Source organism: Lemur catta, chromosome 7, assembly GCF_020740605.2.
Source record: "Lemur catta isolate mLemCat1 chromosome 7, mLemCat1.pri, whole genome shotgun sequence".
NCBI lineage: Eukaryota > Metazoa > Chordata > Mammalia > Primates > Lemuridae > Lemur > Lemur catta.
This window is the reverse complement of record NC_059134.1, coordinates 30,483,598-30,498,261: the sequence shown is the minus strand read 5'-3', so window position 1 is coordinate 30,498,261 and position 14,664 is coordinate 30,483,598. Positions and strand designations below refer to the sequence as shown.

Here is a 14,664-nt window from a genome sequence, read left to right as displayed (position 1 = left end):
TTATTTATTTTTTCTATATATTAATACATATATAATATATATATTTATTTTATTCTTAGGTTTATAATACAATAATATTATTCATTTTGCTGTTTAAATTGTTCCCGCTTTAGCCATTAAGAACTCTTTCATGTAGGCTCCTACATCCTTTTCTTTTATACCCCCGTTCTTTTTTTTAGAACTTCATTCGCTACACGATGTTTTCAACTCATCATATATTTTCTCCAAGCAGCCCTGGAGCCTTGAAGAAATGATATTTACAAACCAAGATCCGGGTGCTAGGTGTGTTGTAGCTACTTGAGTATCCCTGCTTCTGGGCCTTCTCAGCAGACAGTTATACACACACATACAAATCCACATGCTAAAAAAAAAAAATCTACATTTTTATATGTATCTGCAAACACATTAAAATAACCAAAAATTCATAATATTTCAGATTATAATCCAACACCACAGGTTTCATTATTATGCTTATTTGTATCTTCTTTCTCACAGTGAGAAACCTAGCTCCCAACAGCAACAATTTATTGTTTGTTCAGAATTATTAATTTAGAATAAATCAGGTTTTATTTAATATTCATCCATGTTCTTGTGTGAATCAATAGAATGCTGCTTTCTATTGCTGAGTAGTATTGCTTTGTATGACTATACTAATTTATTTATTCACTTGCTTAAAGACATCTTGGTTGTTTTCTGTTTTTGACCACTATGAGCAAACATTAGTGTGCAGCTTTTTGTGTGAGTATAAGTTTTTCAATTGACTTATTAGTAATATTATATTACTAATATTAGTGCTGGGCTATGTGGGGAATATATGCTTAATTTTATAAGCAACTGCCAACTGTTTTTGGAAACAGCTGTAGATTTTACATTCTCATTAGCAATGAGTAAGAGTTCCTGCTGCTCTGCATCCTTGCCAACAAAGACTTGTCAGTTTTTCTTCTTCTTCTTCCTTTTTTTCTTTTTTTATTAGTAGAGATGGGGTCTCACTCTTGCTCAGGCTGGTCTTGAAGTCCTGAGCTCAAGTGATCCTCCTGCCTCAGCCTCAGAGAGTGCTAGCACTACAGGCGTGAGCCATGGCACCTGGCCTAAAGACTTGTCAGTTTTTAAACTGTTTTGTTTTTAGCCATTCTAACAGGTAGGTATTATATGTCATTGGGGTATTAATTTGCAATTTCCTAATGACTAATGATGTGGAGGGTCTTTTCATATGCTTATTGCCATCTCTATATTTTCTTTGGCAAAGCTGTCTTCAGATCTATCCATTTTTTTTATTTTAATTTTTTTGGTTGAATTTTAAGAGTTCTTTGTTTATTCTGGGTGTAAGTCCTTTATGAGATAAAGAAGCTGCAAATATTTTTTACCCTGCCTGTGGCTTATCATTCTTTTAATGTGCCTCTTGTAGAGCAGACATTTTTAATTTTCATAAAGTTGAATTTGCCTAATTTTTTCTTTTATAGTCCATGCTTTTGGTGTCATATACATATTTCCAAACTCAAGGTCATACAAATTTTCCCATGTTTTCATCTAGAAGTCTCAAAGTCCTACATTTTACATTCTGGTCTATGACCCATTTTGGTTAATTTTTGCATTGGGTATGAGGTAAGTGCAGAGGTTCTTTTTCTGCATATGGATGTCTAATTGTTCCAGTACTATTTGTTGATAAGACTATCTTTTCTTCATTGAATTGTCGTTTCACCTTTGTCAAAAATCACTTGTGTGGGTCTTTGTCTGGACTTTTCTTGTATTCTATCCCACCAATCTGTGTGCCCAACCTATCACCAATGACCCTTAATCTTGATTACTGTAGCTTTTTAATAAGTCTTGAAATCAGGTAATATGAGTCCTCCAACTTGTTCTTTTTCAGAATGGTTTAGGCTATTTTAGTTCCTTTTCTGCATAAAATTTAGAATTCAGCTTGTCGTTACCTATAAAAATGATTGTGGGAATTTTGATTGTGAAAAATCTATGAATCAAATTAGGGAGAAGTGACACCTTAACATTATTGAGTCTCTCAATCCATGCATACAGTATCATCTTCCTTTTATTATATTAAGGCCTTAGATTTCTTTCATATAATTTTGAGCATACGGATTCCACACATATTTTGTTAGATTACCTAAGCATTTTGTTTGTTGCTATTAAAAAAAAAAAACCTTCAAATTCCAATTGTTCATTGTAGGTACACAGAAATAACAATGGATTTGTGTATGTTTTATATCCTATGACCTTGCTAAATTTTAGTTTTGTAGATTCTTTTAGGTTTCCTACACAATAATGTTATCTGTGATAGTTGAAATGTCTTTAAGGAGCCATGTTTAAAACATCAATAAAATGACAAACAGAATGCAGAATAATGTAGTTCTGGAATGTATCCATTATATACCAAATAATGATCTGTTGGCCTAGTGATATTTATAAAAGGTGACAACAGATACCAAAATGCAGCCACATATAGGTCAAGAAGTTAAAAACAGAAAAAAAAGAGCTCTGAGACAACAGCAGTGATGCTGATCATAAATGAGGGTGTCATTTTGAAACTCATTCTCAGAGGCAAGATTGTAATTCACTTAATAGCTTTGGCATAAATGTGTAAAAAGAACAGCTGGCCTTCTTTGGGTCTTATCAGTCATGCATGAATACAAACCATCAAATTTCTGTCAATTTCAATTTTTTTGCTGATGAGCTAATTTTAAGACAGTGTTTTGAGTCTCTTGTGTTGGTTGATGGTGAACTCTTTCCCTTAAGGAACCAATAACTCACCAGTAAGCAGGCTGGAATAAAACCTTCATCTGTACAGTGTTCTGCATATTCCTTTAAGTCTGAACTTTCCAAAATAAAAGTCTGGCAGGTAGAAGTGAGGTTTTCTTGTTGTAAGTAACCTAAATGAAAAAATAAAAGTTTAGGTACTTAAAATAAATACTACACTTTTGGTAAAACTTCTACTGAAAATGCCACAGCAAGTACCAATATCACAAATGGAGCTTCAGACAGAACATTCTAGTATTCTGCAGACTTGCCCAGAAACACCAAGTTATGCTGCAATACAAAGTGTAATTCATAGAATAGGTGTTCCCTTCACAGGAAATAATTCCAGGTAAACTAGGAAAATAAGGTATTTGACAAAGTACAATTATTTCACAGTAGTGTTTACAGGAAAACCAAAAGAAGAATGATAAGTATGTTCCTCTACTTCATAACTTCCATATTGACTAGGTCAATAGATGGTATAAATTCACTTACTGGATTATCAAAAAACTACATCCTAATAATGTTGCTTTTTATTTGTATACTTTACTTATTTGCCTAATGATTAACAAAAAAAATGAACAGAAGACCTACTCTGCATGAAAGATCAGAAAGGAACTACTTTGATTCTTAATTTATGCCCTTTGGGAATCAAAGCATTACTAACTCCAACAAGAACCATAACCTTAACAAGTGGTGACTAAGGCAGAGTTGTCAAATGCTTGGCTGAATTAAACCATGCCCCAAAGCATACATAAACCCCCTTGGCCAACAATGGGAGAGTTATTTGCTCTCAGCTTTAAGGAAATCAATGTCCAATCATATAATATAAACTCTTCAAAGAATATAGACTTTATAGAATTAGTTCAGCAAACTCATCAAACAAACAGCAACAGCTAAAACAACAACAAACATAGGGGAAGGAGAATCTGATTATAAGAGTTGTTGTCACATTACATTATTCAAAACATTCAATTTTCTACAAAAAAGTATGAGACATGCAGAGAAACAAGAAAGTATGGCTCATATATAATAAAAAACAAATAAACAAACAAAAACAGTCAAGGAAAAAAACATGTCAAGGAAATCTAGACATTGAACTTAAGACTTACATGAGCTGTTGTTAAATACGTTCAGAAAACTAAAGGAAACCATGCTTAGTTACAGGAACAATGTCTCACTAAATAGAAAACACCAATAAGGAAATACAGCCATGCACCATTTGACCAGGAAACATTCTGAGAAATGCATTGTTAGGCAATTTTGTGGTTGTGCAAACCTTACAGAGTGCAGTTATATAAACCTAAATGGTATAACCTACTACATACTTAGGTCCTAGACTACAAACCTATGTTACTGTACTGAATACTACAGGCAATTGTGACATGATGGTAAATATCTGTGTATCTAAACATATCTAAACATAGAAAAGGTATAGTAAAAATATAATCTTATGGCACCACCAGTGTATTAAATATATGTGATCTGTCATTGACCAAAACTGTCAATATGTGTCACATGACTGTAGATATTATAAGAAAGAATCAAATGGGAATTCTGCACTTCAGAAGTATAACTGAAATGCAAAATTCACTAGAGGAGGCTCAATAGCAGATTTTAGGAGATAAAAGAAAGAAGAATCCGTTCAGAGGAACAGAAACAAACAAACAAAAAAGAATGTTGAAAAATGATCAGTTTCAGAGACTGGTAGGACACCATCAAGTGTACCAACATAAGCATAATGGAAATCTCACGAGAGAAGTGACAGAAAGAAGCAGAAAGAATATTTGAAGATATCATGTCCAAAAACTTCCTAAATTTGAGGAAAAATATTAATTTACACATCCAAGAAGCTCAACAATTTCCATGTAGGATAAACTCAGAGATCCATACCTAGACACATCATAATCAAGCTGTGAAAAGACAAAGACAAATAGAAAATCTTGAAAGCAGCAAGAGAAACGACTCATCTAAAATTAACAGCCGATTTTCTCATCAGAAACCACAGAGGCCAGAGACAATGAGATGATATTCAAAGACCTGATATTAAAAAAAAAAGGTCAACCAAAAATTCTGTATCTAGAAGACTCTCCAGCAAAAATGAAGAAATTAACATATTCTCAGATAAGCAAAACAGAGAGAATTTGTTGCTAGCAGATTTGCCCTGTAAGAAATACTAAAGGAGGAGCCCTTCAGGCTAAAATGAAAGCATACTGGAAAATAACTACACAATTACATAGGTAAATATAAAATAGTATAAATGTTTTTTTGGCATGTAACTTTTTCTCTTTGCTTAGAAATACAACTGCATGCAAAAATAATTATAAATCTGGCTTAATGGGCATATAATGTAGGAAGATGTAATTTATATGACCTTAATCTTAAAAAGGATGGGGAAGAGAAGCTATATAGGGTCAAAGTTTTTATATACTATTAAAATTAAATTGGTATTAATCTAAATAAGATTGGTTTTTAATTTTTAGAAACAAGGTGGGGTACAATGGTGCAGTCATAGTTCACTATAACCTTAAACTCCTGGGTTTGAGTGATCCTTCTGCCTTAGCCTCCTAAAGTGCCAGGATTAGAGGCATGAGACACCACACCCAGCCTAAATAAGAATGTTTTAACTTAAGAAGTTAATTGTAATCCACAGGACAATCACTAAGAAAATAACAGAAAAATAAAAACTATTAATATGAGAGAAACAACAAATTGAATTAAAATAACTGAAAATACTTATTTAATACAAAACAAGCAGTAATAAAGAGAATAACTAAGACAGAAAATAGCTAAATGTAGATATAATTCATCCCTTATCAGTAATTCCATTAAATTTCAATGGATTAAACATTCCAGTAAAAAAGCAGAGATTGAGAGAAGAGGAAAAATCATGATCCAACTATACGTTAAGAATAAGGAACACTTTAGATTCAAAGACACAAACAGGTTGAAAGTAAATAATGGAAAAGATACACCCCTCCAGTTGGTAATCAAATGAGTCCTAAAGATGTTAAATATAGGTTGAGTATCCCTTATTCAAAATGCTTGGGACCAGACATGTTTCAGATTTTGGTTGATTTTTTTTGAGACAGAGTGTCGCTCTGTTGTCCGGGCTAGAGTGCTGTGGTGTCAGCCTAGCTCACAGCAACCTCAATCTCCTGGGCTCAAGCAATCCTTCTGCCTTAGCTTCCCAAGTAGCTGGGACTACAGGCATGTGCCACCATGCCCAGCTAGTTTTTTCTATATATTTTTCAGTTGTCCAGCTAATTTCTTTCTATTTTTAGTAGAGACAGGGTCTTGCTCTTGCTCAGGCTGGTCTTGAACTCCTGAGCTCAAACAATCCTCCTGCCTCAGCCTCCTAGAGAGGTAGGATTACAGGAGTGAGACACCACTCCTATTTTTCCTGGACTTTAGAATATTTGTATTATACTTAATAGTTGAACATCCCTAATCTAAGCATCATATCAGCGGTCAAAAGTTTCAGATTTTACAGCATTTTGGATTTTGGATTTTTGAATTAGGGATGCTCAACTTGTATCCGAGAAAGTAGACACTAAGACAAATATTGTTACCAGAGGCAAAGGTAATAATAAAAGGGCCAACTCATCAAAAAGATAACAATTACAAACATATATGCACCTAACAACAGAACCCAAAAAGCATGAAGCAAAAAAATGACAAGTGGAGGGAGAAACAGACAATTCAACAAAAAAGTTGGAGAATTTAATACTTCACTTTCAATAAGTAATAGAACTAGGCAGAAGATCAACAAGGAAAGAGAAGACATGAACAACAGTGTAAATCAACTATACCTAGCACATATCTATAGAACACTCAACAACAGCAGAATACACATTTTTCTCTAGCGCCCATGGAACATTTTCCAGGATAGACCATGTATCAGGACATAAAACAAGTCTCAATAAATTTAAAAATATTGAAACCATACTGAGTAAGCTCTCTGACCACAGCAAAATGAAATTAGAAATAACATTAGGGAGTGTAGGAAATTCACAAATATGTGGAAATAACACCCACCTAAATAAAAGGGTCAAAGAAGAAATCAAAAGGGATATTAGCATATATTTTGAGATAAATGAAAATAAAATCACAGCATACCAAAACTTATGAGATGCACCTAAAGCAATGCATGGTAGAAAATTTATAGCAGTAAACACCTGTATTAAAAAAGCTGAAAAAATTTAAATCAATAACCTAATCTTCCCCCTTAAAAAACTGAAAAAAGAGCAAAGCAGAAGGAAGAAAGTAATAAATATTATAGCAGAAATAAACTGAGTAAGTAAAAACAGAGAAAAATTAATGATAACAGAAGTTGGTACTCTGAAAAAAAATCAACAAAATTGACAAATGTTTAGTCAGACTGATGACGAAAAAGAGAAGACTCAAATTACTAAAATCTGGAACGTAAGAGTGGACATTACTATCAACATTACAGAAATAAATAGAATTGTAAAAGAATGCTATGAACAGCTGTATGCCAACAATTTACAAAACCTAGGTCAAATGGATAATTCCTAGAAAGACACAAAGCTACCAGAACTGACTCAATAAGAAATAAAAAAATCTGAATAGACCTATACCAAGAGACTGAATTTGTGATAAATTTCTTATAAAGAAAAGCGCAAGATCAAATGGCTTCAATGGTGAATTCTACAAAACACTGAAAGAAGAGTCAATACCAATCCTTCATAAACTTTTTAAAAATACAGTATAGAGAAAACTTCCCAACTCATTCTTTGAGACCAGTTATTACCCTGATACTGAAACCACAGAAACACATTACAAGAAAAGAAAACTGCACACCAATATTCTTTATGAGAGTGGACATAAAAATGCTCAACAAAACACTAGCAAACCAAATTCAGCAACATATAAAAATGATGATGTACCATGACCATGTGGGATTTTATGTAGAAATGTAAGGTTGGTTGGTTAAAACAAAAATAAATCACTGTAACATACTGTATTAATAGAGTAAAAAAAAAGACAAAAACTAAATTATCATCTCAATAGATGGAGAAAAACAATTTGACAAAATCCAAAACCCTTTCATGATGAAAACACTGGAAATAGAAGGAAATTTTCTCAACCTTCCAGAGGTATCTAAGAAAAATCCATAACAAACATCACACTCAATACTTAAAGACTCAATGTTTTCCCCACAAGTTCAGGGACAAGACAAGGATGTCTGCTCTTGCCACTTCTATTCAACACTGTATGGAAGTTCTAGCCAGGGCAATTAGGAAAAAAATTGAAATAAAAAGTATCCAAATTGGAATGTCAGCATCCAAAAAAGTCAAACGACCTCTACTTGCAAATGATATGAGTATTATATAGAAAATCCTAAGGAATCCACCCCCCCCCTAAAAATCTATTAATACTAAGAAATGACTTCAACAAGGTTGCAGAATACAAGGTGAATATAAAAAAAATCATTTCTATCTATACACTTACAATGAACAATCAAAAAATTAAATTATGAAAACAATTTAAAATAGCATCAAAAGAAATAAAATACTTAGGAATATGTTTAATAAAAGTACAAGATTTGAACACTAAAAACTAGAGAGAGATTATCCTTGAAAGAAATTAAAGACTTAAATCAATGGAGAGACATGTCGTGTTTATGGATCAAAAGATTTAATATTATTAAAAAGTCAAGATAAGGGGACAAGATGGCAGACCAAAGATACCACCAGCCAGGGCATCTCTGTAAGGAGACATTTTAGATGAAAGAGAAAAAACAAATAGATAAACACAGATCAGATAAGGGTCTGAAGGAAGGGAGCCCGAACCTACAGGAGACTCCACAGGAAAAGGTTGTGGAGCAGAACTGGAAGGAGAAAGGCATTGGTGGGGATTAAGCCCAGAGAGGCTTGGAGACCAGTGAGAAGCATCTAGAAAAACTAATTCTATGCTTTGTATGGAACCAGAGAAGACCCCATATAGCTAAAGCAACCTTAAGCAAAAAGAACAAATCGGGAGGCATAAATTTACCAGACTTCAAGCCACATACCACAAGGCTACAATAACTAAAACAATGTGGTACTGGCACAAGAACAGAGACATAGACCAATGGAACAGGACTGAGAACCCAGATATAAAACTATACTAACATAGCCATCCAATCTTTGACAAAGCAGACAGAAATACACTGGGGAAAAGAATCCCTGGTCAATAAATGGTGCTGGGAACATTGGATAGCCACATGTAGACTGAAACAGAATCTGCACTTCTCACTTCTCACAAAAATCAACTCACGATGGATAATAGACTTAAACCTAAGGCATGAAACTATAAGAATTCTAGAAGAAAACATTGAAAAAACTATTATAGACATTGGCCTAGGCAAAGAATTTAAAAAGAAGACCCCAAAAGCAATCACAGCATCAACAAAAATAAATAAATGGGGCCTGATCAAACTAAAAAGCTTCTGCATAGCCAAAGAAACTATCAGGAGAACAGACAACCTACAGAATGGGAGAAAATATTTGCATGCTACATATCTGATAAAGGGTTGATAACTAGAATCTATATAGAAGTCATGAAGATCACCAAGAAAAAAATCAAACAACCCCATTAAAAAGTGGGCAAAGGACATGAACAGAAACTTTTCAAAAGAAGACAGATTAATGGCCAAGAAACATAAGAAAAAATGCTCAACATCTCTAATCATCAGGGAAATGCAAATCAAAACCACAATCAGATATCACTTACCTCCAGTGAGAATGGCTTTTATCAAAAAGTCCCAAACAACAAATATTGGTGTGGACACAGAAAGAAAGGAACACTCATACACTGCTGGTGGGACTGCAAAGTAGTACAACCTCTATGGAAACTAATATGGAGATACCTCGAAGAACTACCATTTGATCCAGCAATCACACTACTGGGCATCTACCGAAAGGAAAAAAAGCCATTCTATAACAAAGACATCTGCACTCGAATGTTTACAGCAGCACAATTCAAAATTGCAAAGATGTGGAAACAACCCAAGTACCCATCAATACATGAGTGGATTAATAAAATGTGGTATATGTACACCATGGAGTACTAATCACCCACAAAAAACAATGGTGAACTAACGCCTCCTGTATTATCCTGGATGGAGCTGAAGCCCATTCATCTATGTGAAGTATCACAAGAATGGAAAAACAAGCACCACATGTACTCACCATCAAATTGGTATGAATTGATCAACACATATGTGCACATATGGAAGTAACACTCATTGGGTGTCGGGCAGGTGGGAGGAATGAGGAGGGGATGATGGGTAAATTCACACCTAAAGGATATGGTGCGCTGTCTGGGGGATGGGCATGCTTGTAGCTCTGACTTGGACGGTGCAAAGGCAATATATGTAACCTAAATGTTTGTACCCTTGTAATATTCTGAAAAAGAAAAAAAAAGTCAACACTCTCAAAATTCACCTACACATTCAACACAATCTCTATCAAAATCTCAATTGCCTTTTGTATAGAAATTGACAAGCTGACCCTAAAATTCATAAGGAAATGCAAGGAACCCAGAATAGCCAAAACAATCTTGAAAATGAAGAATATTTGAAGCAATCACATTTATCCAGGGGTGGGGAACCTGCGGCCTTCTGATTTCAAGACTGCTCTATTTTAAGCACCAGAGGAGTCAAGAAAAGCTTCATCTTTCTCTGCTTTAATAACAGGATTTTTTTTCTGTAAGATTTGGATTCAGTCAAAAAGATGCATTCAAGGATCCAGAAGTCCACAGGTTCCCCTCCAGACATTTATGGTCAACTGATTTTTGAAAAGGGTGGCAGGAGAATTCATTGGGAGACAGAATAGTCTTTACAACAACTGTGCTGGAACAACTGCATATCCAAACGTGAAAGAAGGAAGCTGGACCTTTACCTCATACCATATATAAAAATTAACTCAAAGTGGATCAAAGACCTAAATGTGAGGTAAAACTATACAACTCTGAAAAGAAAATATGTAAGTTTTATGACCTGGAATTAGGCAATGATTTCTTAGATGTGATACCTAAAGCACAAGCAACCAAAGACGAAATAAACTGAATATCAAAATTTAAAATTTTTGTGCTTCCAAGGACACTATCAAGAAAGTGAAAAGACAAATGGCAAAATAAAGAAAATATCTGCAAATCACATATATGATAAGAGAAAATAGAAACAAAATTATAAAAGAACTCATAAGAGAATAAAGACACAAGTAGCCTAATTAAAAAATGCACTAAAGATTTGAGTAGACCTCTCTCCAAAGATAATGCAAAAATTGCTAACTAGCACATGAAAAGACACTTAACTTAGTCATTAAGAAAACAAAATCAAAGCCACAATCAGATACCAATTCATACCCAATAGTAGAATCATAAAAGACAGACCGTAATAAATGTTGACAAGGATATGGAGAAGTTGGAAGCCTCAAATATTGCTGGTAGGAATGTAAAATTTTGCAACCACTTTGGAAAATCATTTGGCAGGTTCCCAAAAGCAAAACAGAGTTACTATATGATCAAGCAATTCCACTCCTAAGTACATATCCAAGACAACTGAAATTATACATCCAAACAAAACTTGTATATGAATGTTCACAGCAGCATTTTTCCTAACAGTCAAAAAGTAGAGACAACTCAAATGTCTACCAATGAACAGAAAAACAAAACATGGTGTATCCATTCAATATTATTCGGCCATAAAAAGAAATAAAGTACTAATACCTGCTATGACATGTATTAATCTTGAAAATATTATGGATGTGAAAGAAGTCAGACACAAAAGGCCGTATATTATATTTCATTTATATGCAATGTCCAGAAAAGGCAAATCCAAAGACACAGAAAATAGATTAGTGGTTGGCAGAGCATGGGGGAAGAGGGAAATTGGGAGTGACTGTTAACAGTATGGGGATTCTTTTTGGAGTGATGGAAATGTTCTGAAATTAGTGGTGACAGTTGGACATTTGTAAATAAAAGCCACTGAATTTTTTATTTTGTGACATGTGAATTTTATCTCAACAAAAAAGTAGAATTCTAAATTTTTCACATGTCTTATGAGGCACTTGCTTTGCACCCTAATTTCCTCTTCAGCTTTATGTTTTCCATTCTATCACTTCCAGCCAAACTGGTCTTTAGTTCCACAAATACACAAATGCTCTCATTTCAAGAGCATTATATACTCTATTCCCTTTGCTTGGGCAACTTATGTTTTCCTAGCCTAGCTAACGTCAACTCATTCTTCAAGGTTTAGTGTAACTATCACTTCCTCAGAGAACCTTTTTTAAAATCCTTTATGTACAACACTTTTATTACCTATACTCCTTATAGGTATTACTTGCCCTTGTAGTACACTTATCTCGATGCTTGTATAATAGTATTTGTTAGCTCCTAAAGAAATTATTTGTAGGGTCTTCTCCAACTTTAAAATTATAATGTTCCAACTTTAAAATTATAACGTTCTACTCTTTACCTGGAACTGTATCTTTAACCAGGTTCTACAAGTCAAAAAACTGAGATAGCCTACAAAGTCATTACAAATGAGGGTTTGAAAGAGGAACGGGCAAGGACACAGTCATCCCACTTCAGGCAATGCCCTAAGTGAGTTTGGGAATCAACTCACCGCTCTCTACTTGTAGTTGATGAGTCAGTTTTCTCATCTTTTGCTAATAATGTTATGAGGAGAAACAAACAAATATACAAATAAAAAACCAAAGGCATTGTGCTCTGGAGCACGAGAAGGCATTTAGGAACCTGAAGAAATCTTTTATCTCAGATAACACTACTTCAGTATTCCCATATCATTGACAATCACACCACAGATGTAAAATTAACTGGATCAAAGATAACACTGCTTTTTCCCCTTCATTTTTGGTGAAAACAATAGCCAGCTAAAAAATCATTTTTAAGATGGCTGGCTTTTCTGACAATTATTTGGAATGAGTTAGCTGCACAAAGTAAGCGTATATGTGTGTGGAAGCATGCCCTGTGATAGAACGGTATCCTATTTAGGGTTGGTTCCTGCTTTGCACCTTGAGCTGCAGGGATAGGCTCTGGCCATCCATTATCTTGAACTGAGATAACTGAGTAATAATCATTTTACGTGTTTTTATTACTCATCTGTAAAGGTATGTATAACTCACACTTATTTCAATGTTTAATATTAGAAGAGTTTTGGTCTTTATTCAGAAGTTTGGTGATGTTTTTGGGACTAGAAATATGCCACAGGAACTTAATTCTTGTTTATGTCAATTAGCCTAGGATCACATTGGTTTGGTTATGTGATTTCACTTACAGTCACATTTTCCAAGAACCTATTGACAAAAAGTGAGGATTTACTATATATATGTGACTAACCAGTGATTTGTCCACAAAATGCTTATTTATCATCATTAACACACTAATTGTCCTGTCAGTTGTATTAACGAATGCTAGTTTTGAGCCGAGGGCCTTGTGAAGCATATATAACTCACACCTCTCTTTACCTTGGGAGCTGAATGGTGTGCAGGCAACTCACACTGCCATGCTGTAGCATACATGTTACATGATAGGTGGCCCCTTGGGCAAAACCCTGCAGTTGGTTTGTGAAAATCTTATTTGTTGATGTTCTTATTGTTACAATTAATATTGACAATTTAATTCTAAAAACGTGGATTGCGTTGCATAGAACACAATCATGCACAGAAAACAATAAAAAATAACAAATTTCTCATAAAATTAGAAAGGACTATTTTGTTTCAAAGTTTTTGTTCTATTTTCATAATAAAACACCATGGCCCCAAGGAAAATTTTTTTCCAATGTGGCAGTCAATGTGTTAAGTATCTGATTGTAAACGATTCTCAGGGGAATTTTTAGGTACAAATTGTTCTAAATCTCAAATGCTACAATTTAAATACAAACCAGGTACCAATCATCACTATAATATAAAGATTACCCTTCAATCAATACTAGCTATTTAATGTTTTCCCCTTTTATTCCTAAAAACAACTTCAGAATAAAAGAACTATTTTTTGTGTAAACTTAGAAAGGTATTTGAATAGGTAAGAAACTATGCCTCAGTTTCCTTTTTCTTAACATAATACCATCTTCAGCCTGCTTTTAAGTGGAGGTAGAAATGAGTAACAAAATAGAATGAAAGCGAAACACAACTGAAAAAGAGAAGGAAAGAAAAAATTCTAACTATATCAAAGGTATTTAAATTTTAGGAATTGAGATGCCAAGAGTATTCTTCCTAATTGAAGAGAGGGAAAGATAAAAAGAAAGGAGCCTGAAGAAAGCAAGAGATAGTAAAGCCCCTCTGTGAAAATATCGTTTTCACATATTCTATTTAATCTCTAGAATTACTAGTGATTTAATGACCTTTAAAAATATAAAGAATTCTTAGGAAGACTTACCTTACAGTGCTTTATATTATTAGATCCACAAATGACAAAGGTAAAATCTCTGTCTATAAAGTTACTAGGAGACAAGATACACACACAAATTAACTATAATGCAAAAGGAAAGGTGGTAAGAAAATAGGACTGACTTATTTCATGGGAAGAGAGGATCTAGGGAAATTACTACAAGGCTTGAGGGAAATTATGCCACGTTTGAAGGAGGAGGAGACCTCAAATCCATTCTTCACTCCTCCCCTACTCTGTACTGTAAGACATAAAGCCTGAATCCATACAGGCACTGTTTCCCAGGATCCTGTCAGCCGGCTTCTGGCCGGGTTCAGTAAATGGGAAGCACTAGTGGGAGACTGGAGGCCAGGGGGAAGAAGCCATGTTTTTTTCTCCTATTCCCTCTCTGCTTCAGTAGAATCTCCTCTATAACTACGACTCCCTCATCAGACAAGTCTACCTTCTATCTTCTACACAGTCAACCTAGCCTCTGGGTTGCTTTGTCTCTCATTCTTCTGA

The 14,664-nt window shown here is 34.3% G+C and overlaps 1 protein-coding gene across 2 annotated transcripts in view; it reads right to left on the bottom strand.

Annotated features, from left to right (window-relative positions):
* The window catches only part of LOC123641738 (protein NPAT), a 46,150-nt gene that overhangs the window by 27,748 nt on the left and 3,738 nt on the right, over positions 1-14,664 (bottom strand). For both annotated transcript variants that reach the window (XM_045556662.1, XM_045556664.1), the window contains exon 2: positions 2,764-2,882. In XM_045556662.1, the coding sequence (XP_045412618.1) occupies positions 2,764-2,882 (119 nt within the window). The remainder of the gene's footprint in view (positions 1-2,763; positions 2,883-14,664) is intronic.